We start from the raw sequence: 27859 nt of genomic DNA, 5'->3' as shown, positions 1-27859 counted from the left end.
TCGAACATTGAGAGGCATAGATAGAGTGGATGTGGAGATGACGTTTTCTTTAGTGGGTGAGTCTAGGACCAGAGGGCTCAACTTCAGAAGAGGACATCCACTTAGAATAGAGGGGAAGAGGGTAGTAATTCATTACTGCAGACAGCTGTGGAGGCCAAATCACTAAGTATATTTCAAGCAGAGGCTGATAGCTTCTGGATTAGTAAGAGCATGAAGTTCTGGGGAGAAGGCAGGAGGATGGGGTTGAGAGTGTAATAAATTAGCCATGATGGAATGGCAGAGCAGACTCAATGGACTAGGTAGCCTGATATTGCTCCTATGTCTTCTGGTATACAGGACACCCAGATCCCTTTGTATATCAACATTTCCTTCTAAATTCACTTAAAAATGACCTGCAGTTTTGTTTGTCTTAACAAAGCAGATAACTTCATATTTATCTGTGTTGTCATGTTGTCCATTCGCTTTGTCCAAATCTCCTTGAAGCCTCTTTGTATCTGCCTTTTAATTCATAATACAGTGGACTCCCATTTAATATGACACATTGGGAGCAGTACCCTCTAAGAGGACCACAACCTTGTCTTGGTTTGGAGGCTTGTGTGTCTCAATGACCTGGACCGCTATGCTGTTTGAAGTCAGGGCCTTATGCTTTGGCCCTTGATAGGCTCACACACGCCAAATAGGTTAAAGGGTGGAGGCCAGACTAAAAGTGGTCCACCAGATCTCCAGGTTTGGTGGTTCAGCTCAGGGCTAACAACCCTGACTGGTAAAACAAAATTCATTTGGAAACAGCAATGAAGAATCCTCTACATCAGAGTGTGATGGTATTCCTGAGTCTCTACCCGGGTCTTGCATGACTGATGGCAGTGAAAAGCAAGAGGAAGCTACTGACATGATGAAGGAAGACCTGAACACCACCAGCAACAGAGAATCTTTGTTGATGCCCTAAATGCCAGTGACATAATGGGCAGTAAGTAGAGGCCAGTACATTTTGGCCCCATTAAGAGCTGCCCCAATTGGCTGAAGTTTCATGGAAACAGTTAAAAAGGTACGAAAAAGAGAAACTACTATTTAACCGAGTAACAAATTATGTATTAAAATGAAGAACAGAATAAATTAGAACACTAACAATGCTACTACAGTACTATAAAACTAATAGTCATCAACAGAGGAATTCATTCAGTGTACGCTGATGTTCTTTTGATTGAGTAAATGAACAAAATCAGCACAAACACTAGTGGAGATAATGGACTGCCCTCATATAATCTTTCTGGCAATTTCATTTTCCAAGCCTTCATTTTAATCGCAACATTCAAGATGATTGTTGGTACCTTCAAGTTCTACATAGTTGCTAACTTGAAGTGGTGAAGTCATTTCATTTTTACTCCTGGCTATTTCTGGCATCTCTAAGTCTGAATGCCTGAAACTGCAGTGAGCAAAACAGTTCTGAATTATCTGACTGTTTATCACTCATCAACTATCAGTGACAAAAATCGGTGCTTTTTGAACACAAACATGCAAGTGATGCTATTTAAAAACTGTTCACTGTCAGAATGGGGTAGCGCTTAATGGCCAGACAAAATGCACACGACTGACCGATGCTCCTGTCCCAATTAAATGGCACAGTATCCCAAATAAAGGAAATTTTAGCTATTTTCTCGATTAGTTTTTGTTCTTTAAGAGTTGTCCCAAATAAGTGGCTGTCTCGATTAACAAATTACCCAATTAACTGAAATCCGCTTTACCGCCTTTCTTTGGGACTTTGGTAGTGGGCTTACAGGTGATCTAATGGACAACCAGAGCAGGCTGAATATGATTAAAGCCTGGATAGTGGATAGGTTGGATTGGGAGATGACACTAATCCTAGTTCTCATTCTGCCCAGAGATTCAGAGTATTTGTGGAGACAGTGTCAGTGTTATTTCTCCACTGTTTTGAGAAATGTCTTGAAGCTTAGCTTTGTCTTAGAAGCACACAGGAGGATGGGAATCACCACTGTTAGGTAGTGTTAGACTTAAAACTCTTGGTCTCAGAAGAGTCACTTCAGGGTTCACTATCGTTTGTGAGTACTTGTCCAAATGAAGGCATGCATTTATTGTGAGTTAGTAGTAATTGGTTTGAGAAACTCCTAGATTATTTCAATGAAAATGTGAAAAAAACAAAATTTAAGCAGGAAAAATATCTGGTGTTATGACTGCAGTGACCATTCTGCAATAAGATACACACTCACTTCACATGCGCACATGGCCACTCGTGCTCTTCCTTAGTGCCTGCTCTCCTAAATCCTTCTTTACCTTCCTTGGTCCTCCTCTCCTAAACTCCTTCTGACCTGTTCTTTCAATCCCTTCCTCCCCCCCAATACCCCACCCCTCTCCAACTTGTTGCTCTACAACCCCCAATATCATGCTATTTCCCTCTGCTCTCCATTCCCTCACTGCTATGTCACCACCACCATTCTCCCTTTACCCAAGGTTTATCACTCTCTTATTCTGTTTTCTATCTTCTCATCTTATCCTATTGAACTCTCACCTTTCTGCTCCAAACCCAATCTTAGAACATGCTATATATTTGTCAACAAAACATTGACATCAAATGGTTTAAAATTGAATTCTCCTCTTTCTGTCCTGCAACAGCCCAGATTTTATATTTGGTTGTCAGTTACTATTTTCCTGCTTTCCTTGATGGCTTACCAGTCTCACAGTTTGCCAGTCTCACTCATGAACAATGTTCCCACTGAGGTGTGCACACACACACACACATCTTTTGCTACTAGCACATAAAGGACTTTAAACTGTGCACAAAAGGTTGTTACCCTCTGGCTTATTGGCACGTTAAGTTGTACACAATCACATTTCCTTTTCCAGTTCCTGATGCAGACAGTGTTGACAATGTGAAGTTTGTAATGACTTGAATGTGGATTTTAGAACTGGCTTATTTATACAGTTTTTGTAGAAGAAATTATTGATTCACTATGTCAAATTCCAAAGAAGCAAAGGGTCTGAAGCACAAAAGAACTGCTAGTCCATTTAAAGTGGAATGGCTTAATGAAACACTAGAAACTGCTACCCGAAAGGTCAGGAACATGCAGCTACGAGCAATATTAATGTACAATACAGAAACTGGTGTTACCTGCGTGTATTGTAGGGGTGCAAAATATTTGTAATTGGGAGAAGTGGAGTGATATTTGGAAACCTGACTTTTTAAAGTGACCTTTAGCAAGCAAATCACATATAGACAGTATGTAAAAGCTCTGGCCTTCATTACCCACTACAGGCCTGCTATGTGTGTTTTGTGAGGGTGCAGATGAATGAGAGCAAAAACAATCAAACCCAGAGGAGTCAAAGTTACAGTATTATTGACTAGCTGCTTTCCTAGCTGTTAAAATGAATTTCTCTATATATAAAATACATTGCGCACATGCTGTTGTCACTGAGCAAAACATTGCACAGCACAAGGTTTTTGCACACACTGGTCATTACAAATTAGAGGGAACATTGCTCATGAATATTCTCCCAGCCATTTGCAAGAGGCTAAATTCATGCTGCCCATATGCTTCAAATCTTTACGAATGATGACTTCACCATTTTCTATTTGGGTCAATGCTACATTACAATGATAAATGTACAGCTTGTTTCTTCTGCCTCACTTGCTGTGGCGCCAAAATAGCTAGTCAGACTTTATGCTGTTTTTTGCTTTGGTGGTTGACTGTCTTGATGGCAAGTCAATAATCCAAACGTAGGTGAATTTGCTCATTTACATCTATGCTCCATAGTTACAGCTCGAAGTGTTTAACTTAGACCTACTACAGTTATTAAGAAAATAAAACAGAAATTCCTGATAAGTTGTTTTCTCAGAAATAGCTTAACAGATTAATTATTTTGCAAAAGTACTTACAGAAAATTTCTCAGCATTTGAAGTTTATATTTATAAGCCATGAACAGTTTCAATGGTTTTGTAAGCATGGTGTAATGTGGCACAATCTGACGTTAAAGCTATCAAAAGGAAAAAAATCAACATCCATATTTGGAATAATAAATAAATCTGTGAAAATGAAGAGAGCATTCAATTTCTGCTTGTTTCAAACCTGAAGAAGAATGATGGAGCCAAAGGTAGGAACAGGCTTAAGGGCAATTATGCTTGCTGTTGCAAAATGTTGATGTCAGAATGAGTTAGTTGTGCATCTCCCAACAATCCCCAAGAGAAATAATAGTCTAAAATACACTGCAGCCTTCTGAAATAACAAGCAAAATGTGAGTCCTATCATTGAAAGCCCAAAGCAAATAACCTTGGAAATCCCATGAAACTTTACACAGAGAGAGAAAAAGTAAACATGATAAACAAGTACACACACAAAATGCTGGTGGAACACAGCAGGCCAGGCAGCATCTATAGGGAGAAGCGCTGTCGACATTTTGGGCCGAGACCCTACGTCAGGGGATGATAAACAAGTACCAGCTTCAAATTTAAAAGAACTAATTCTTTCATTGAAGGAGAATTTACCAATCTCTGCCCTGTTTAGGCAAACTTATCAGTCATAAAGCTTCCTCCTCTTGCACAAACAAAAATCTCTGTTCCTCTTTCTTTCCCCCTTCCTTTTCCTTTCCCATTCTTAGTTCCTTTTACTAGCGGTGATTGATAAGTTTGTGGCCTAAGGTAGAAGGAGATGAGTTATGCAGTTCAACTCTTTGAGTGATTATGCAGAAAGTTTGAAGCTGATAACTCGACGTCGTCGTGGCTATCCCTCGAGGTTGAGGATGATGGTCTTCGTTCTGTTGATCTGTTTATGGGTTCTCAAGTGGCTTATGAGTCCAATCTTGGCTTTGAAAGTTCTTCCGCATTCAGGACAGGTAGTTCCAGATGGCAGGTTGGGCTTTGGTTGTTGCTGCCTCTCTTTACATTTTCTTCTCTCTTCTTCTAATCCTGCACATCTGTTGGCTTTGAAAGTTGCTGTTCCTTCTTGGATGATGGCTTGCCAGTTTCCTGTCCTTGGCATTGGTTTCCCAATTGTTGATGTTGATGTTACATTTCTTCATGTTGGCTTTTAAGACACCTTTGAATCTCTTTTGTTGTGTGCCTCTTTTACATTTTCCTTCTTTAAGCTGGGAGTAGAAGATCTGTTTCAGCAGACGTTCATCTTTCATCCGAACAAATGACTGCTCCATCTTAGATGGTTCTTGATGACGTGGGTTTCAATGCTTGTTGTCTTTGCTTCATTTAGCACACTGGCATTAGTTCTTCTATCTTCCCAGCTGATATTTAAGACGTTTCGAAGACAGTGTTGATGGAACTTTTCAAGTGCTTTCAGATGTCGTCGGTATGTTGTCCAGGTTTCTGATGCATACAGGAGCATTGGGATCATCACTGCTTTGTACACTAACATTTTGGTGTCTGTTTGGAAGACTCTTGTTCAGAGACGTCCAAAAGCTGTTCCAGCACATATAAGATGATGTTGGATCTCATCATTAAGGTCGACATTGGAGGAGAGGTGACTTCCAAGATACGGAAAGTGGTCCACGTTTTCCAGGGTTATTTCGCCAAGTTGAATTGATGGTTCAATCTGATTTGTCTCAGTTGGTGACGGTTGGTAGATGATCTGAGTCTTCTTGGAATTGATGGTAAGTCCAAGTTTCGTGTATACAGGGTTGAAAGCAGTCAGAATCTGTTGTAGGTGGTTTTCTGAAAGAGCTGCAACACTGTTGTCATCTGTGTATTGGAACTCAATGAGGGAACTCGTGGATGTCTTGTTTTTAGACTTGAGACGGGCAAGATTGAAAAGTCTGCCATCTGTTCTGTAGACAATTTCAATTTCTGGGGTTGATGAGTTAATAACTCAACAGGGGTGATTGATAAGTTTGTGGCCTAAGGTAGGAGGAGATGAGTTATTATCTTCAAACTTACTGCATAATCACTCAGAGTTGCCCTGCATGCACAGGTAACGAGAGCTGTATAATTCATCTCCTACCTTAGGCCACTAACTTATCAATCACCCCCTGGCTGTGGACACTTTCTGGAGGTCCAAGATCCATATGCTCCACGACTGCTGGACTAAGTGTGTAAATGTAGGAGGGGACTATGCTGAAAAATACATGTGCTAGGTTTTCTAAAACGGACTCCTTTTACCTCAGGCCACGAACTTATCAATCACCCTTGTACATTTCTTCACTCTGCTCACTTCTGTTTTTACCCCTAATCTTTCTTTTCTTACTCTCTCATCCTTTCCTACTTTCTCCATTGGCCAAACTTCTTTCTTGTCTTCTCTCTCTTCATTCACAAAGTAAAAAGCCTTGTTCATTTATATGTGTTATCTTGGTTTTACCTGAATGTATTTGTTTTCAGGTTATCAGCGGTGATTGCGTTTTAAACATGAATTTCCGTATGGCTTATAATCTTAAATTATATTTTCTGTAAAACACAGCGAAACGGTTGGAGGAAACAGCTGGAAGAAATCAAGCTTAAAGTAATTCCAATCCAATTAATATATTCTGTAGAAAAAACCTTATTTATTATTACCATGTTAATTATCACCCTTCTAACAAATTACCTTTTAGAAACTCCTCCATTACCTCTCACTGTGTACCTATGACATTCCATTTTCATGATAAAGCTGTTTGCTTTAGCTTGGTTGTACCAGTCACTAACTGCTAATTTTTTTTAACCCTTTGTAGAATTGTAGAATAATTATCAGACATGATAAAATAAACTTCATTTTCATGATTTTTGCAATTCATTTACTGATTGCTGTAAATACATTTCATTGTTTCAGATGCTGCGTTAAGGAAGTTTGAGTACAGTACTTTGAAAGCTCACAAAATGTGCTGAACACTCAAAGAGTTAAATGACAAAGTTCATTTGTCTCGCATTTTATTAGAGATAATTTCCTGCTCTTAACTGCAGAATTTTTATTTGGTCTGTACAGTTCTGGGCAAGGAGGTTCCAGTGACCAAACTCTTGGATATGAGTATTTCTAAATGAATACAACAAAGTATCAGAAAAAAATTAATCTAGTTATTGGGAAGAACTTGGAACAGTCCTCAACTATAACAAAATATTTAATCCTGCCTGAACTCCTTGATTAGCGATTAATTTGAAGCTTTACTTACAACAGTCATGCCAAACTGCAGTCACAGCTTACCGAGTTCAGAAGATCAAATCAAAGGTAGGACAATATAGATAATGATTTGAAATATGAAACACAATTCAGTATCAGAACTTGTACAGGTTTGGAAATATGTCACAGTACTTTAATTTTTGCTGATTTTAAATCCTGGAACACTACCCAACAATGTTCTAGTAGCACGTATACCAGTTGCTTAAGCAGATAGGTCATCTCCAAGGCATTTAGAAATGGGCAGTAAACTTTGGTCTCCTGAAAAATAAACAAGTACCTAAAAACATTCAGTTTCATAAATTCGGGAATGTATAGTATATGAAGAGGTTGCCTTAACAATCCCAATGAATTAAAGAACTTTCAGTTCTGTATAAGGTGTCGTCATCCCCTTTGACACAGCCCATCCAAAGCATCATCATTGCTAAAGTGTAATCAAATCAGCTGATGGGTTGCACTGAAGATCACACAGAAATCCGTTTTGGTGAAAGAATTAATGTCAGCTCCAAAACCAGAAAAATAATTACCGTAGTATTTCTTCAAATAGTAGAATGAAATATTTTATGTCCAATAGAAGAGTCCTTAGTTTGACGTCTCATCTAAATGCGAAGTCATCAACATTGTAACCACTTTATTATGATTATGTTCAAGTGTACAAAGTCCTGAAATGCTGCAAAGGGTCATTGAGTTATACAGCACAGGGACAAGTTTTTCTACCTGATTAAAACAAGAGCTCAGCACAAATTTTAATTGTTCTGAAAGACTGCGATATCCATGATTGATCCAACTGAGTGCTTGCCAGCTCATGCACAAGAGACTGATGATCCCCCCTGTCATGCAGAGAGCAGCAACTTTCAGCTTCACCTAGCATAGCACAGACACTATTCTGGTCCTCAGTCCTCGCTGACTTTCAGCAGACCCACTCTTGCAATTTCCCTACAGTTCTGCAATTATTCTTTCTCAAGTGCCCCATCAACTCCACTTTACTGCTTTTACTGCTGCCTAGAGTAACTGACAGTAACCGATTAACTTGCCAGCTCTTCAATATGTGAGAGGAAATCAGAACTCCTGGTAGAACCTACACAGCACAGTAACTTGGATTAAAACAGAATGTGTTTCCAGGATCATTGAGGCTGCAGTGCAGTATCACTTCTACCTCTGGAGTAAGAGCTGTCCGGGTAATGGTGGCCTCAAGCATTTAATCTTTCCAGTAGCATCACCCCACCCCCGCAACCCCAAGGCTACTGCAAATGCTGCAGGTTAGCTGAGCCCTCTGCTCTACTTTCTGCAGTATCAGTATATCAAAACATTTTGATCCTTGGCTTTTCCCCTGTAAATGAAGGAGATGTATCACATGTCCATTCACCTTCCCCTTCACCTCAGCCAGAGCCCTGAATAGTCCTTTCAGGTAAGACCGAGGTTCACCACTTCTATATTTGGTCTACATAACGTGGCCTCCTCTACACTGGTGAAACCAAGTGTAGACTAAGTGACACTTTTGGATATCACCTGTGGTCTGCCTGCAATTCTACCTCAAGCTTTTAGTTACATATCATTTTAACTCTCACTCTCTCACTAACACGTCTGTCCTCAGCCTTCTCCACCGCTGTGCAGAGACCAAACTCAAACTGGCTGAACAACATTTCATATTATGCTTAGTAGGATATGGTTTGAATATTCCAATTTCAAGTCACCTGCCACTCTGATCTCACATATTCTAGTCTGTCTGCCTAGTTTTCTTCTCCCTTTGTTCATCTCTCCTATCTGCTCCCCATATTTGGTTTCATCTGCTCATTATCTCCTCCTTATCTGGTTTCACCAGTCATGTATCAGCCTCTATTTGACTGGTTCCATCTACTCATCATTGTTTATCCATCTGCTTCCTCCTATCATTAGCAGCCTCTTTGTACTGCAACGTACTGGCAATTTTCTTCTGTTCCCTTGCAGTCCTGATGCAGGATCCCACCTTGAAACACCGGCTTACATCCTTTACCTGCACAGACACTAAATTCTTCCAGTGTAGTATCTGTTCTTCTTCTAGGTTCCAACATATAAAGTTTAGTTTGCCTTTGAAATCTCTATCAGCAACTGCATTCTTTTAATCAATTAATACTAGTAAACCTAATTGCATTTGCTGAACTGGCCAAATATACTATAGTCCTTGATTAGAAATAATCACCTTAGGATGAAATTAATGTGTGCCATTGATACACTCATACATTCAAAGGATGTTCCAGTGACTACTTGGTTTCCAAAGAGAGGAAAATTCAGTCATTGCAATTCAGAGAATTTTTAAATTAATTTTTTTATGAGTTTCTACAATGCGACAAAACAACAGTAAAAAAAGAGGTTTATACAGTGCAAAACAAACATATCAAAAGTACAGTTCATAACAATTAAGAAAAGCACCCATAGTAGAATTGTATAAGGTTAGTTACCACCCCAGCCTCCCACTACCCAACTCCAAGCCAACCTTACGATATATAAAAATGTTAATCAGAACTATATCACCACAGAGCTGTATTTATAAAAAGAAGGTATATTGCCTACTACCTCATCTATAACATGTTTACACATAAAAAAAACATAAATCTTAACCACAAGAAGCTGGAAGTAAGAGATATAAATGCAAAAGAAAAAAAGGGAGGGATGCACCCTTAATCTAAAGGGGAATTATGAAAATATTCAAGAAAAAGTCCCCGCACCTTTTAGAACTTTATGTCCGAATTAAGAAGTGAATAATGAACCTTTTCAAGGTCTGAGCAGGACATAATATCTCTGAGCCACTGAGCATGAGTGGCTGGGGCATCATCTCTCCACCTAAGAAAGGCTGCATGTCTGGCCAAAAGAGAGGTGAAGGACAATGTACAACGCTTAGTCAGAGTCAAATGTATGTCAACTTCTCCCGAAGTACCGAAAAGAGCAATCAGAGGGTTCAATTCAGAGAATTTTTAATAAAATATTTGTTATTTTAATGGAAAATTTATTTAGTTAGTTACATTTTCTGTGGTTAGATATAGATTAATAATATATACATTATTATACCAATTTGGATTAGATATGAAAACTCACGCCTTTCTAGCACATTTATTTTTCTTCTCTCAATAGGTTTCACAGCTGGTGATGTTGTTGTCACAGTAATACTTAATATAGTAGCAATTGTCATTTATGCCATCTTCATTGAGCTATGGATCTATTTGAACAAAAACATTGCAAATGATGCAATTAAAGAGAAGACCCTCCTAGTCCTTGGCTTATTTCCAGTAAGTAGTTTGCTTTGACTGAATATTGCTGCATTGTGCCAATGGTGTTATTAACAGTAATATTTGCACATCACTGTTTATTTACGGTTTTAGATGCTGACGCTGATGGGTTACAGATGTGTTAGCATTTTAGAACGTGTAAATTCACTCTCTCCACTATCATTTCATCCTGGGTGTAGTATGTACCATCTACAAAATGCATCCCTTTTACTTCACTGCGATAAATTAATAACACCTCCCCAAACTGTGATTCTTTTTTACCATCTAGAAAGGGCAGAAGGCACATCATTAAGTTTCAAGTTTATGTTTAAATGTCGTGTAACCATACATGAATACAGTCAAATGAGATGGCATTACTCCCGGACCAAGGTACAAAACGTAGTACCAACAATCATACACAGCACAAGGCACATATATCATATACAATATAGGTAGCACATATAAGATATCAGTAAAATATGGCCACACCAAACAAAAATAGTCTAAGACCCTGAGTCCATGAATGTTACAGCAGTCTGCAGTCGAACACAAAACAGCTTGTGTTCTACCAAGTGAGCATCAGAGGTAGCACCAATTCCATTTGGACGCTGTGCCACACCACCTCCGGTGGAGCACATTGACTCCAACACCTTTCTTCAGGGCAGCCAGAAACAAGTAACAGAGCCTAATCCTCGCTACAACCGAGGCCACACAGCTCCCCCACCATCCAACCCTGCCGCTCATCAATAAATCAGTGAATCAGACTTGCGGCATTCGACATTAACCATGTCTAACAGGGCCTTGTGATCAGGAGAAAGGTGACTTAGACTGCAAACTGCCTTTGCCCACCAAACTCCTCCAGTGTCTCTCTGACACAGGCAGCAACATGATCCACACCAAGTCCAGCTCCTTCAGTTTCTCCACCAACGAGCAACTTGCTGATTGGGAGACCTCTGCAGTACTTTAAGTTCTTTATGTCCAGCAGGGTCTTGCAATCATAAAAGATACATTAAAAAAAGGACAATGACACCTTTGGTTGACCCATTAGAAGCTACTGCAATCGAATGCACCGCCATCTTATCAGACGTAATTATCTTTAGGTCTTCCTCCAGTTTCTTGTTCCATCAGCACTGCGGGGTTTACATAGTGAGATTCCCAACCCACCATACAGATTGCATAGGTTCAATTTAGCAGTTCACTAACAAATCATCAAGGATCATCAAAAAATATTGGTCTTGTCATCAATAGACATATATGGTACAGTTTATTTAAATATCAGTGGGGCCTAAGTGCACAATTTACTACATGTAGAAATACGAGTAGGCAGTTTACAGAACATGGAATAGCACAGCACAGTACAGGCCTTTCAGCCCACAATGTTGTGCTGACCCTTAAACCCTGCCTCCCATACAACCCCCCCACCTAAAATTCCTCTATATACCTGTCTAGTAGTCTCTTAAATTTCACTATTGTATCTGCCTCCACCACTGACTCAGGCAGTCCATTCCACGCACCAACCACTCTCTGAGTAAAACACCTTCCTCTAATATCCCCCTTGAACTTCCCGCCCCTTACCTTAAAGCCATGTCCTCTTGTACTGAGCAGTGGTGCCCTGGGGAAGAGGTGCTGGCTGTCCACTCTATCTATTCCTCTTAATATCTTGCATACCTCTATCAGGTCTCCTCTCATCCTCCTCTCCAAAGAGTAAAGCCCTAGCTCCCTTAATCTCTGATCATAATCCATACTCTCTAAACCAGGCAGCATCCTGGTAAATCTCCTCTGTACCCTTTGCAATGCTTCCACATCCTTCCTATAGTGAGGCGACCAGAACTGGACACAGTACTCCAAGTGGTTTTCTTTCTATGCCAGAGAATTTAATTGGTGTTGAACAATCATTAAGTTCCTGACGCAATTCATCATGGTCAGCTAAATGAACAACTGAGGTGCAAATCCACCAGTTTGAAGAAAACTGAGGGTAAAGTGCCATAATGCCCTTCAATGAACAGCAGCATATTGGTGCTGTAGTAAAGCTGCCGCCACACAGCACTGACAATCTGGGCCAATCCTCACCTCCAGTGTGGTGTTTGTACATTCCCCCGTGGCAATGTACGTTTCCACTGGGTAGTCCAGTTTTCTACCACATCCCAAAGACACCTGAGTTGTAAGGTTAATTGGTCCCTAAAAATTGCCCCATGTGTATTGATGGAGTTGGTTGGAATGTGCAGAAAATAAAGTATGTATAATTTAAATGGGTATTGATAGCCAGCATGGATTTGATAGTCTGAAGGATCTATTTCTGTGCTTTTTCACTCTATGACATAGGGTAAATTTGCCAGCAATTTTGAAAACACACATTTCATGTCACATTCCTTCAGTGCTGCTTAAGTTTTTGAAAGGTCAGGCAGAAGAGGAGGTGTAGTTCAGCTGGTAAAAAATCAAATAAAAGCTTTAGAAAGTGGTGACATAGAATTCCTGTGGGTGGAGTCAAGATACTGCATGAGTAAGAAGACTCTGATGGGAGTTATTTACAGGCCTCCATGCAGTAACCAGGATATGGTCTACAAATCACAGCAGGAGACAGAAATAGCATGTCAAAGTTAGTCCTGGGGGATTTCAATATGCAAATAGATTGGGAAAATCAATTTGATGCTGGATCACAAGACAGAGAATTTGTGGCACCCCTCCGAGATGGCTTTTTGGATCAGCTTGTGGTTGAGCCCTTTAGGGGATCAGCAATTCTGGACTGGGTGTTGTGTAATGAACCAGATATGATTAGGGAGCTTAGGAAACAGTGGTCAAAATATGATAGAATTCACCTGGCAATTTGAGAGGGAGAAGCTAAAGTCAGATGTATCAGTATCACTGTGGAATAAAGGGAATTACAGAGGCAAGAGAGAGGAGCTGCCCAAAGTTGATTGGAAGGAGACACTAGCAGGGATGATGACAGAGCAGCAATAGCTGGAGTTTCTGGGAGCAATTCGGAAGACGTAAGGTAGATTCATCCCAAAGAAGAGGAAGTATTCTAAAGGCAAGATGATGTAACCGTGGCTGACAAGGGAAGTCAAAGCCAACACGAAAGCAAAAGGGAGGGCATATAATATAGCAAAAATTAGTGGGAAGTTAGAAGATTAGGAATTTTTTTTAAAAACCAATAGAGGACAACTAAAAAAACCATGGGGGGGGGAAGATGAAAGGAAAAGAAAGTTACAAGAAAGTTAAGAGTAGATATTGGACTGTTGGAAAATGATGCTGGAGAGATAGTAGCGGGGGACAAGGACATACTAGATGAATTGAATAAGTATTTTGCATCAATCACGAGAAAATCTGCAGATGCTGGAAATCCAAGCAACACACACAAAATGCTGGATGTACTCAGAAGGCCATAAGTCCCAATGAAGGATCTTGGCCTGAAACATCGACTGTTTACTCTTTTCCATAGTTGCTGCTTGGCCTGCTGAGTTCCTCCAGCATTTTATGTGTGCTGCAAGTATTTTGCATCAGTCATCACTGTAAAAGACACTAATAGTATGCCAGAAGTTGGAGAGTGTCGGGGGCAGAAGTGTGTGCAGTGGCTCTTACTAGGGAGTTGGAGCTTGGGAAACAGAAAGGTCAGAAGGTAGATGAGTCACAGACTGCACCCCAGGGTTCTGAAAGAGGTGGCTGAAGAGATTGTGGAGGCATTAGTAATGATCTTTAAAGAATCATTATATTATGGCATGGTTCAGGAGGACTGGAAAATTGCAAATGTCACTCCACTCCTCAAGAAGGGAGAGAGGCCAGAAGAAAGGAAATTAGCCAGCTAGCCCAACCTCAATGGTTGGGAAGATGTTCGAGTCGATTGTTAAGGATGAAGTTTCAGGATACTTGGAGGCACATGTCAAAATAGGCTAAAGACAGCATGGATCCTTAAGGGAAACTCTTGCCTGACAAATCTGTTGGAATTCTTTGAAGAAATAAAGGAGAATAGACAAAGGAGAATCAGTGGATGTTGTGTACTTGGATCTTCAAAAGTACTTTGATAAGGAGTCACACACAAGGCTGCTAAACAAGGTAAGTACACAGGGTATTACAGGAAAGATACTAGCATGGATAGAGTATTAGCTGATTGGCAGTAGGCAAAGAGAGGGAATAAAAGGATCCTTTTTGGATTGGTTGCCAGTGACTTGTGGTATTCCAACGGGACTGTGTTGGGATTGCTTCTTTGTACATTGTATGTCAACAATTTGGACGACGGAATTGATGACTTTGTGGCCAACTGTGCGGACAATATTAAGATAGATGGAGGGTCAGTTAGTGTTGAGGAAGCAAAGACGCTGCAGTAGGTCTTGGACAGATTGGGAGAATGGGCAAAGAAATGGCAGATGGAACACAGAGCTGGGATGTGTATGGTCATGCACTCTGGTCGAAGGAATAAAAGCATAGATTATTTTCTGAATGGGGAGAAAATCCAAAAATCTGAGTTTCAAAAGGATTTGGGAGTCAGATTGACTCACTGGTGAGGAAGGCAAATGCAATGTTAGCGTTAATTTCAAGAGGACCGGAGTATAAAAGCAAGGGTGAAATGCTGAAGCTGCATGAGACACTGGTGAGGCCTCACTTGAAGTATTGTGAGCAGATTTGGGCCCTTATTTAAGAAAGAGTGTGCAGACACTGGAGAGTGTTCAGAGGAGTTTCACAAGAATGATTCCAGGAATGAAAGAGTTATCACATGAGCAACAATTGAAGGTTCTGCACCTGTACTCATAGGAATTTAGAAAAATGAGGGGAATCTCATTGAAACTTAGATAGTGGATGTGAAGAAGATGTTTCTTTTAGTGGGAGAGTCTATGACCAGAGAGCACAGCTCCAAGATAGAGGGACATCTCTTTAGAACAGAGATGAGGAGGAATTACTTTAGCCAAAGGGTGATAAATCTGTGGAACTCTTTCTCTTGGCAGCTGTGGAGGCCTGGTCACTGGGTGCATTTAGGGTGGAGTTTGATAGGTCCTTGATTAGTCAGGGCATGAAAAGATATGGGGAGAAGGCAGAAGAATGACGTTGAGAGAGAAAATAGATCAACTATGATGAAATGGAGGAGCAGACTCGAAGGGCCACATGGCCTACCGGTAATTCTGCTCCTATGTCTTATGTCTTAATGACAGCAGACATCTTTAATACACTGTTATTTTTCTTTTAAGAATCATCCAGCATTGCACTTAAAAGTAAATTATATCATTGTTGATAAATATTTTTAGTATTTAAAGTACTTGTACTTTCTTGTCCTCTGAATGTCCTTCAATGAAGATACAACTCTTAGGTGGAAAATAGCATTAGTTATTGATGTTACTATAATTACATATAACTATAGTCTTGACTTGGTTATTACTATCATTACATATAACCAAAATCATTTCATATGCATAAAGTGCAGAAATTGGGAAATCTTCAGCAGAAGTTAATACTCCTGTTTTTCAGGTAACTACAATTGCCTATCAGCTGGGCATATTTGTTCCACGAGCTGGAACTTTGGTTGACTTTGTGGCAGCGGTGTAAGTACATTTGTAAATCAACTTTGTTACATGTGGCCATGCTGAACTCAATTTTAATACCTAACTTCAATGATCTTTGTTTTACAGCTATACAAGTATATCTTTGTTTGGTTTCTTTCACCTTGCTATAACTTACCTTGGTGGAGTAACTGAAGCTATTGATAAGCTGCAGTATGTGGAGGCATCTCTAAATGTGGGCCCTTGTTGTTGTTGTTGCATATGTCTTCCAAAGGTTAAGATAACCAGGTGTGTATTTATTAAGTGTTTTAATGTTTAATGTAATAAAATGCTATAAAGCAAGGCTGGCAAATTTTTCTGAGAGTGTGTGCTGAAACTGATGATAATCTAAAAAATTCTTTTATGTGCTATGGTAATTTTGAGCAGAGATTATCATTGATTAATGAATTGGTAGCAATAATTATGGACATTTTAAAGGTAAAAAGGATGTTTCTAATTTTTCCCAATTCATTGTTTTACTATTAATAAACATATATGAGACAAATTGAAATAAATGAAGCATTTTTAAAAACCTATTAAAATTAAGTTTTAGAAGGGTAATAGAAAATATAATTTCTAAATAGTATTGTTATTGTAATCATTTACTATCCAAATACAGAGGTACTGTGAGGATTTCAAACATAACATCCAATGTCCTTACAATCATCTAACTGGTACCAAGTTGGCTGAGAACTTTACTGTGAAAACATCTCACTGCTCTTAGGTTGTAAAACATCCTTTGTTGCTTCATTGGCAGTAAAGATAAGTATCTTTATATTCTGGGAGGTGTTTTGAATCAAAGAATAACACTGCATGCTGCATGCCAACAATTTATTTTTGCACGTGCGGCATGTTGCCACACATTGGTTTGCCTCCCTTGCAAAGTAAGCCGAAGGTTATACTCCAGGTAATATTTTATACCCCTAGTTCATACAACTGGAGCAGAACTGTCCGAAATTTACTTGAAGTTGAAATTTGTTCGTAGTTTTAGTAGTGTTGCCCTTCACAGCATAAAACAGATGTGATGTTACTGCCAGTATGGCACAGTAACTTGATTGAACTAATTCATTGCGGTTCGAATTGTACAAATAAAAGTTAACAACACAATGTTATATACTTCATACAATATCATCTTGGTGTGGGACAAATGGTCAGTATTTTCATAATGTGTAAATCCATTTAATGTCCTGCCTGATCTTTCCTCCTTTTTGAATGCTACCTGAAATGTTTGTGCACTTATCCGAGTAACAGAGTAACAGTAACAAATCAATTAGTAATTCAATTAAACCAACCTGTCAGTTATCCAGCTGGAAGAGTCATGAGTGTGGGACAGGCCACTTCTATCTCAGGCTCTCACCCTTCCTTTAATTCTCTATGTTTCTTTCCCTGTTTGATGATAATAGGCCTACCACTGGCTCTTTTCACTGAGAGCTCCTGTTTATCTGTGGCACCAGATATAAACTCAATTTCACAAACTCCAAAAATATCATGATAGACTGTTGGTTGACACATTTGCTAAGACTGACAAAGCAAAACTGCAAATTAGCAAGTTAAATATGACTTAATTCCACAGTATATTTTGCTTTTGACCAAGCTAAGCAAGCATATGTTAATGTTTATACATGTATAAATTATATTAGGGTTCCTGGATAACATAATTTGAAAAAATATATTCAATAAAACTATCATTAACATAAATGCAAGAGATACAGAAGATGTTGGAAATCCAGATCAACACAAATAAAATGTCTATAAAAATGAATAAACAGCTTATGTTTCAGACCGAGACCTTTCATCAGGACTTGTGATGAAGGTGCAATAGGTCAACTAACATTAACGGAATCTGTTTTTAAAACATCATATATTGGAAGCATAATTGCATAAAATGAACCTTTTTATTAGATCCATAGTGATTACTATTGTTGATATGTGATACCAGTAGCAACAAAAGTAATCATAGTAGTTGCTAATACTTCATTAGTTCAATCATGTTAATATAGTTCAATATAGAGTTATAGAGTCATATAACACTACAGCATAGAAGCAGGCCCTTCAGCCCATCTAGTCAGTGCCAAACCATTAATCTGTCTACTCCCATCAACCTGCACCTGGACTATAGTCCTCCATACCCCCCCCCCCCCCCATGTACCTATCACGAATGTTGAAATTGATCCTGGATCCACCACTTGCGCAGGCAACTCGTTCCACACTCTCACCACCCTCTGAGAGAAGAAGTTCTTCCTCTTCAACACTTCACCTGTCACTCTTAACTTCTGGTTGTAGTCCCACCCAATTTCAGTGGGAAAAGCCTGCTTGCATTTACCCTATTTATACCCCTCATAATATTAACTCATTTTTTCTTTCTGTTCTCTAATTCCTCCCCTCAATCCAGCAACCTTATGTGGCTTGACGTACAAGTTGTGAGATATTAATTGTCAGACATAAAATATAATGTATTGTTGTTTTGTACATTATTAATAAGGTATTTATCTTAAACCAGCTAGTGCTTTCTTTAAAATAGTATAGAGAAGTATAACTGTTGCAAGGTATGGTAATATGGTAGCCAATTTATGAACAGAAAAATTACATAATGAATGGTCCAGGTTTTACTGACGTTGTTTAGGGGATAAATATCAACCAAAAAATACACAAGCTTTGGAGCTGTTTTCCAAACTAACGTAATATTTAGTACATCAACCTGAGAATGTGGAAATTTCTTTTGAAAGATCATTGTAACACCCACACTCTGTGATGAATAAGCAGTATTGTAGATTCTTTAGATAAGGTGTTAAAATGAGGTTTCTATGGGCCCATGAATATTAATTAATTTACCTATAGACAAAATGTGTCAGAATCCAGGAAAGGAAGAATTTACTTATTTTCACTTAATTTGATATTAAATTTAAGAGGCTTTGTATTGAGAAGCTGGACGGAGAGAGCAAAATCCCCTCCGTACTTTTAACTTATGGGCTTCTGTTATATAGTACTAGAGAAAGGAAGATTCCTCATGAATTCTGGAAAAATATTGGCTTCGTCTGACTCCATTAAGAAGTGCTTTAGATTAACCAGAAGGACTTCCCTACTTATGGATAGTCACAGAATGGTCTCTACATTGTGACAAAGCCACTGCATTTTCTCTGCAGACACCCAGTTAAAGCAGTATCATATCTCCTATTGAGATTGCATAAATTTATGAAGCTCCTGTCTGCTTTAGATAGGAGCTGAAATACTACATAATAGATAGATAGATAGATAGATACTTTATTCATCCCCATGGGGAAATTCAACATTTTTTCCAATGTCCCATACAATTATTGTAGCAAAACTAATTACATACAATACTTAACTCAGTAAAAATATGATATGCATCTAAAATCACCCTCTCAAAAAGCATTAATAATAGCTTTTAAAAAGTTCTTAAGTAGTTTACTTAAATACATTGAGTCCTAACCCCGGCACTTTAACATATCTTACTCCTGGCGGTTGAATTGTAAAACCAAATGGCATTGGGGAGTATTGATCTCTTCATCCTGTCTGAGGAGCATTGCATCGATAGCAACCTGTCACTGAAACTGCTTCTCTGTCTCTGGATGGTGCTATGTAGAGGATGTTCAGGGTTTTCCATAATTGACCGTAGCCTACTCAGCGCCCTTCGCTCTGCTACCGATGTTATACTCTCCAGTACTTTGCCCACGACAGAGCCCGCCTTCCTTACCAGCTTATTAAGACGTGAGGCGTCCCTCTTCTTAATGCTGCCTCCCCAACACGCCACCACAAAGAAGAGGGCGCTCTCCACAACTGACCTATAGAACATCTTCAGCATCTCACTACAAACATTGAATGATGCCAACCTTCTAAGGAAGTACAGTCGACTCTGTGCCTTCCTGCACAAGGCATCTGTGTTGGCAGTCCAGTCTAGCTTCTCGTCTAACTGTACTCCCAGATACTTGTAGGTCTTAACCTGCTCCACACATTCTCCATTAATGATCACTGGCTCCATATGAGGCCTAGATCTCCTGAAGTCCACCACCACCTTCTTGGTCTTGGTGATATTGAGACGCAGGTAGTTTGAGTTGCACCATATCACAAAGTTAATAGTAGAGTTAATGTCAGCAATATATATTGCGTCTAAATAAGTGACACATTTCTTTTTCACTGGGACTTGTTTGTTTCTACTGTGCTGTTAAAGTTAAAACTGACCCCCTTATCTTCATAGCTATTTAGTTTTTCTGAAGTTTTTAGGTTGGTACAAATGGTTGGAAATGAATGGTCAGATAATAAGCTTTCAGTGGGATTAATTGATAGACATGCAGGCTTTTACATCCAGCGATTTTATAATCTGAGGGTGTCCTAATGCACTCGACAGCCATTGAAGAAATGAGCAGTGCTATTTTAATCTTTTTTTAAAATTCTGGAATATTTATTTTACAGAAAAACTTACAGAATCCTTCGATTTGGCATCTTACAGACATTAATTCTGCAACCAGTGCTTCAGTTTATTTCTGCTGTTTTGTGGGCTGATGGGAAATATGACAATGGAGAGGTAATTTTCTGAAATTTACTTGTATCAGTGTTAAAATGTATAGCTAATAGATCACCTCAAGTCAATCTTTAAAATATTTTCATTCATTTGAGAATTCCCATGGATAGTCTGCATTACAGTTTTTAACAAAACAATATGAAATGCCTATATGTTTAAGTACCTTTAGAGTAACTGAACTTAATTTAAATGAATATTTTTCCAAGTAAAGATGGTGAGATTTTGATTGATTTTATAAATCTATGTCCAGGGACAACAGCTGTTAAAGCTAGCCATGGGACTTGCTTGTGTATCCTGTATTTACAACATAACAAAGCAAAGGGGCAAAATCTCCTGCTGTAAATCACCTCCAGCTGATAACGTGATGAATTTCCATGTTTCCAATCTTATGTGGTTATCGGGAAAGTAGGAATCACTCCCACATGTAGGGTTGTTCTGCTGGTTATCATGCTCAACAAGGATTCCTACACCTAATTATTTAAAAATCAAACGGGGAATTTTTCAAAGTACTGTATTATAATGCAAAGCAAGTTATTCAAACCAAAAAATATACATTGTTGCTTAAATACCATGTAAACAGATGTCCCATGTGACTACCTTATCTTTTTATCATATTTTCTTTTCCTGAAAAAACATTTAATGACACTGGTTTGCTATTCATACTTGGAGGAAAACTTTAACCCAGGTTGCTGAACAGATACACATTGCCTACACTAGTATGGCAATGCTGAATGATTGCATCAAATGGAGTGGGAAGAAGACAAACACCTACAGTACATATGCATCCAGCTCATCTCCTCAGTTTAGTTTTTTGCATTCGATGTGCTTGATCTGTTTCGCTCCGTTTTTGTGTGGGAGGGGGGAATTGAGGGTTGATGCACCCGTTCAGTTTTTGTTCTTTTTTTTTTGGCAAGGAATTGGGGGGAGTTGGGAGTCCTTCCTTTCTTTCTTGGTTTCATGGCTACCCCGAGAACTGAAGAATTCAGAGATGTATACTTTGATAATAAATGAACCTTTGAACCATTATTAATTTAATGACCTTTTGAGGTCATGGTTCTGCATATTCTGTAGAAACAGCTTTTTATGTCTCAGTAGAAAAACGTTACCATTGCAATCGAAATACGGAATTTATTTTCATCTGTAGTTATCGGTAAAACTTTCTGTTGCAGGTCAGTTCAACCAACCCTATATTCTACATTAAGATCCTGCTCAATATATCTGCGTTAATGTCCCTGTATGTATTTAATCTGTTGCTGAAGACTGCATTTGGAATTGTAGAAGCAGGCTATCATCTTGTGGCTAAATATGTAATCATTATTGTCTACATCATCTTCTGCAATTTACAACCACTCATCCTTGGCTGCCTTGCAACCTACGACATCATTCCCTGTGTGAGTTTGTATTCCTCAAAAGGCAGAGCTTCACGTGAGTAGCCTCTATCATTATTTATTAATAATTTGATATTTATGCAAATCCAGCAGGCAAAATAATGTAATGTACAAAAGAGTTTTAATTGTTAAAAAATAACAGTACTTTGATAAATTTGTACTGAAAATGAAAATGAAATATTGTTACAACTTTGTTACAATTATGAATATAGGCTACTGCATTAGAATTTTGGCATAATTTTTATTTAACTTGAAAAATATATCTGGGATCAGATCTGCACTTAAGGCATTTAAAGAATGCTAATATAAATATGCCTATTTTTAGTTTACCATTTAATCTTCACAATTTACCTTTGAGACTTAATATCAAACTTCAGTTTCATTATCTAAATTTAGAGCATATCAATCCAGGTAAGAGTAAATGTGGAAACCTTTCCAGATTATTGGATTCAACACAAAAATTGGTGATGGAATGTGGAATACACTTCTTTGAAAATTCATTCACAGTTCCTTTTAAGTGGGTATCTACTGAGTGGAGTGCAGTTTTGAGATGAATTTAGGACACAATCTAAGCATCTTTCAATACTTGCCTTTTCTGAAGATATTAAAAAATCAAAGTTAGTCTCAAGTATTGGGAAACCATAGGTGCAGCTCTGCATACTTTGTATCATGAGATGAGCCTCAGCCATTTTGCCCAGTGTCTCCCATGTAATTTCCAGATGAAATATACCATTTCCAGGCACTCTCCCACTGAAGACTTTGATTCCATCAGCTGGAAGTTTCTATGGAACATTCTCCTCAAATCTGGCTGACCACAGAATTAATTTCTACCTTATATGAGATGTGGCCTGCCTTTAGGCAATGTTTGTGTTTGCCAATTTATGGCTTTATAAAAGAGCTGTTCTACTGTTAAGCAGATGGATTGTGTTGCCATGATACTTGTCATTGCAGCATAATTTTCCAGCTGTTCCATGATCACAGTAATCATTTTGGGCTTGGGCTACTGAGTCACATCGTTCCCTGACCTCCTCTATATCTTAGCACTTTGACATGAGAAGTCAGGTCAAAGTGTTTCGAAGAAGTATTCTGATTTCTGTGTTTAACTTTATATTCTAAGAAAAGAAAAAACTATTTTCTACCTTGTTTTCCATGTCCTTTTCTACACCAATGTGTTCTTATTCCTATGCACTCTAATATTGCTTGATATTATAGCCATATTTGGGTTTGACTCTGAACGTAATGGCACAAGAAATCAGCCAATGTAATGACAAATGCCAGTATACATTAGCTTATCCATCACTTCTAACCTGCATTGTTCTAAATAAACTTTACGTACACATCTCTATTCTCACATTCTTCCTCCAGAATGTCAGGAATTTTACCAAAAATCTGCATGAAGTAACATGCAGCTTAATGTCTCTACTATTTCTCTGTCCCTTTAATCACAAGAGGCTGCACATCCATTGCTATCTATTCCTGCAGATCCATAGCAAGTGTACGAAGGAGATAAGAATAGGTGATAGATTGAGATGCAGGGAAGCTAAAGTAGAGCCTAAATGCCAGTTTGACTTACCGGTAATTGTCTTTATCTGTGCCTTCCTAATCCTATGAGACTCATTTGCAGGACTGCACCACCACTTTTGAGCACATACTTTCAAACTGATGGTCTCAACTAAGTCCAAATTTGCATCACAATCTTTTTTTCTGCTGGTAGTAAATTTATAATCAAAGTACACATGTGTCCCCATGAGATTCACTTTCTTGCAGGCATTCACAGTAGAACAGAGCAATACAATAGAATCAATGGAAGAACAATGGAAATACTGCCAACAATCAATGAGCAAAAGAAGATAAACTGTGGAAATTAAAAAAAAAACAAATAATAATAATAAAATATAGAAACATAGAAAACCTACAGCACGATTCAGTCCCTTCGGCCCACAAAGTTGTGCCGAACATCTCCCTATCTTAGAAATTACTAGGCTCACCAAAACCCTCTATTTTACTAAGCTCCATGTACCTATCCAAAAGACTCTTAAAAGACCTTATCATATCTACCTCCACCACCATCGCCGGCAGCCCATTCCATGCACTCATCACCCTCTGAGTAAATAACTTACCCCTGACATCCCCTGACATAATATAAATAATATTAACACATGAGTTGTTTGTGTTTCTTTACGTCTGTTTGTTCCTTGTACCTTCACCTTTCTTTCAATCTATTGGTGATTGATTCATCATCCGATCTATTACAGACTTTCCCTTTTCTTGCCTTGCCTGACCTTTTTCTTTTCTGGTGCTTGCTTTTTCTAGTTCTGATAAAAGGTCATCAATCTGAAAAGTTAACTCTATTCTCTTTTCACTAATAGTTTGATCCCATGGGATTAACACTATTATTATCAGGTTATCAGCATCCACAGTAGTTTGCAACACACACAAAATGCTGGAGGGACTCAGCAGGCCAGGCAGCATTTATGAAAAAGAGTATAGTCGACGTTTCAGGCCGAGACTCTTCATCATAAGTCCTGTTGAAGGGTCTTGGCCTAAAACGTTGACTTTACTCTTTTCCATAGATGCTGCCTGGCCTGTTGCATTCCTCCTGCATTTTGTGAACGTTGCTTGGATCTGCAGATCTGCAGATTTTGTAATTTTGCATTGTCTGTCATAGTGGTTTGCTTTTGTGTTAGTAAAACGTTAATCACAGTTCATTTCTAATGTTTGTATAGCTTCATGTTACAGTAGTATTTATCTTTTATCAGCTTTACTCTTCCTTTCATCTATTTGTTCCTGGAATGCCATTAATGTTTATACTATTTCAATGTCAGTGTAAAGCCAAATATTTTTCAATCTTTTGTTTACTTCCGGAATTTACACTCACACATAATTATGATTTATTTTACAGAAATAGATCACCATCTGAAAATCCTGGAAATGTTTATACTTCTTCTCGTATCCAGAAAGTACTATCGGAAACGCATGCCAGAAGCTTCACCACTGTACTTTGAAAACCCACTTCACAATATGCCTTGATTTGATGCCAATGGATAAATTATGTTTAACACTGACTACTGAGTTATCGGTTCAAAAACTGCAATTTGATTTAATAATCTATAATTTAGTAAGATTTGACATTTTTTCATTGTGTTTTCAACAATAATTACAAAGAAAAGTTTATATCTTGAAGATAAGAAGACTTTGTTTCCTTTAACATAATTGAAATGTGATTTTCAGACTGCTGCCTTTCCCACTTAACTTAATTCCCATAACTAGTAAACAAAAGACAAATGTTCCTCCAATGCTAAGCTCAACCTTGCGTTTTATTTGAGTTTCTGTCCCGTCTGTTCTCAAGTATTCTACAAATCTATCTAGTTCATAAGTCTTGCCCTTGGCTTCCTCATTTTATTCCCACTGGACAACTGACCACCAACTTTAATCAATATGTTTAATATTCTCTATCATAAGGTTCTATTTTTCTCTCCTTAAATCTGTTGTTGTCATCACTCTACCATTGCAACCTACTGTTAAATCCCTTTCACATGTTGTGGCCTCCCAAAATCATGTCCCTTTTATAGAGCTCTCTGAGTTCTTGGCCTGGGCACAACAATGTATTTTTTAATTTTATTATGTTAATTAAACCACTCCTACCATTTGGGATGTAGTCCTCAATTTTAACTTGACCTAAAATACTCATTCTCATGGCAAAAAAAAAAGTTGGGACAATGCCCGTGGCATGTTGGTTTCAAATCGGGCATTCCCAGTCTGAAATGTTCCATTGATAGCATCACGGGAAATGACCTCGGGTGTGGTGAGGAAATCAGCTGGTGCTGGTGGTGCCAAAATATGGGCACATATGAGGCCAGAAACAAGCTTGTAATTTAATTCTTTTACTGTCATTGTACCGTCTTTCTAAAAAGTAACATTCAGCTTAAAAGTACCACTATTTCTCTGTCCCTTTAATCACAAGAGATTACTATCTATTCCTGCAGATCCATGACATGGTCATAATAACGAGTATTGAGTGTATAAATTTTGTCCGTATTTATTAACCACAGTGCTGCTGAATTGGATGATAGGATTAGGCTACACACAAATCACTTAAAATTAAATCAGGTTTGATTTTTATTTTCACTATCATCTGCAGCTTCAATTTTTTCTTCACTGTCAAGAACTCATTTGCATTAGAATTAGTAGGGGCATGGTACAAGAACTAACTGAAGAGTAGAATCATGATCACTTTCACTCCACTAGCCTGTGTTGCACGACTGGAGTATTCTATGTACCACTGTTAAACTGTGACACCAGCATCTTGACTCCTTTTCCCAACATTCTCTAATAAAGCCTCTTCTGAGCACATGGCAACTACATAAGTGTGGTCATTACCTGATTCTTTTATTTTGTCTCTGTTGTAATTTGCATTCATCCCTGGGTGAATGTTTTACTGTGTTGTAGGTGGTTGATATAATAGAGAACCGTATGGCTCCATGAGAGGGCAGTCATCAGCTTCATAGCCATAGACAGACCTGTGCAGACAGGCTGAAATTAAGAAAGCCTACCACACCACCCCTTTGGGAAGATTACAACTTTCTATTTCATAACATTATTAATATTAATAAATAAAGTATTTTGAATTCATATAATTGTAATATTAATCATATTATTTTAGGATAGTTTCATACACTGTGAAACACAAGGTAGCACTTCCTTCATTTTAGACATAGGAGCACAGGAACAGAATTAGGCCATTTGGCCCACTGACTCTGCTCTGCCATTCAATCATGGCTGATTTTTTTTCTATCTCCTCCTCAAACCCAGTTCCCATCCTTCTCCCCGTAACCTTTGATGCCATGTCCAATCAAGAACCTGTCAATCTCTGCCTTAAATACACCAATGGCTTGGCCTCCACAGCTGCATGTGGCAACAAATTCCACAAATTCACCACCCTTTGGCTAAAAAACTTACAGTGCATCTCTGTTTTGAAAGGGCGCCCCTCTATCCTGAGGCTGTGTCCTCTTGTCCTAGACTCCCCCATCGTTTCCACATCTACTCTGTCTAGGCCTTTCAATTTGGTATCCAATGAAGGTATTGTTAGGATTAAATACTAAAGATACTTTGCAACTTTTGTGGAACTCTGCAGCAGTAGGTACAATTGGGGTGTTACAGTAGCATAGTGGGTCGTGTAACATTATTACAGCTACTACAGTGCCAGTGACGCGGGTCCACTTCCACTGGTGTCTGTAAGGAGGTTGTCCATTCTCACCGTGATTGCCTGGCTTTCCTCTGAGTGCAACGATTTTCTTCAGCATTCCAAAGATTTACAGGTTAGTAGGTTTATTGATCACATGGGTGTAATGGGGTGGACAGGGGTTTGTCAGGCCAAAAGGCCCTGTTACCGTGCTGCAAGTCTCCAAATCTAGCTTAAAGAATTTCACTTTCATATTCACATGTCGTTTTAATCTTTGGCTGGAATTAAGTGTCCACTTTTATAGAATCTTAAAGACTGAATTTATTCCTAAAGTTGTAGGTAACTGTCTTCACTTTTGTAGCAGAACAATATAGGTTATAACTAGAGTAATTGATGAACAGGACTACAGCAATTGCTTCATATTTTCTGACAGTCATTTTATGTTGTAATGGTATGGAGCTCATATTGAAATTTTATGTGTAAGTCACTGCCACCTGGACTCTATTGACATTTTAGTCATTAAGTTACTTTGTTATAGTTAACTAAGGATTTTTCTTATCCACAATGTTTTATTAAAACTGGAAGATCATATTTGATTATTATCTGTTCAATAATAACAATAGACAACAGACAATAGGCAGTAGGTGCAGGAGTAGGCCATTCGACCCTTCTAGCCAGCACTGCCATTCACTGTGATCATGGCTGATCATACACAATCAGTACCCCGTTCCTGCCCTCTCCCCATTTCCCTTGACCCCGCTATCTATAAGAGCTCTATCTAACTCACTCTTGAATGCATCCAGAGACTTGGCCTCCACTGCCTTCTGGGGCAGAGCATTCCACATATCCACCACACTCTGGATGAAAAAGTTTTTCCGCATC

The 27859-nt window shown here is 38.6% G+C and overlaps 1 protein-coding gene across 1 annotated transcript; it reads left to right on the top strand.

The window, feature by feature from the left end:
• The first annotated feature begins 6898 nt into the window (after positions 1–6898).
• On the top strand, positions 6899–26154 carry LOC140724991 (organic solute transporter subunit alpha-like). Its single transcript, XM_073039886.1, has 7 exons — positions 6899–7151; positions 10209–10363; positions 15797–15870; positions 15958–16116; positions 20299–20410; positions 21577–21832; positions 24698–26154. Exons 1-7 carry the CDS (start codon positions 7103–7105, stop codon positions 24823–24825), a joined length of 933 nt encoding a protein of 310 aa, XP_072895987.1. The 5' UTR covers positions 6899–7102; the 3' UTR covers positions 24826–26154.
• The last annotated feature ends 1705 nt before the right edge of the window (positions 26155–27859 follow it).

Source organism: Hemitrygon akajei, chromosome 3 (genome assembly GCF_048418815.1).
Source record: "Hemitrygon akajei chromosome 3, sHemAka1.3, whole genome shotgun sequence".
Taxonomy (NCBI): domain Eukaryota; kingdom Metazoa; phylum Chordata; class Chondrichthyes; order Myliobatiformes; family Dasyatidae; genus Hemitrygon; species Hemitrygon akajei.
This window is presented reverse-complemented; position numbering and strand designations above follow the sequence as displayed.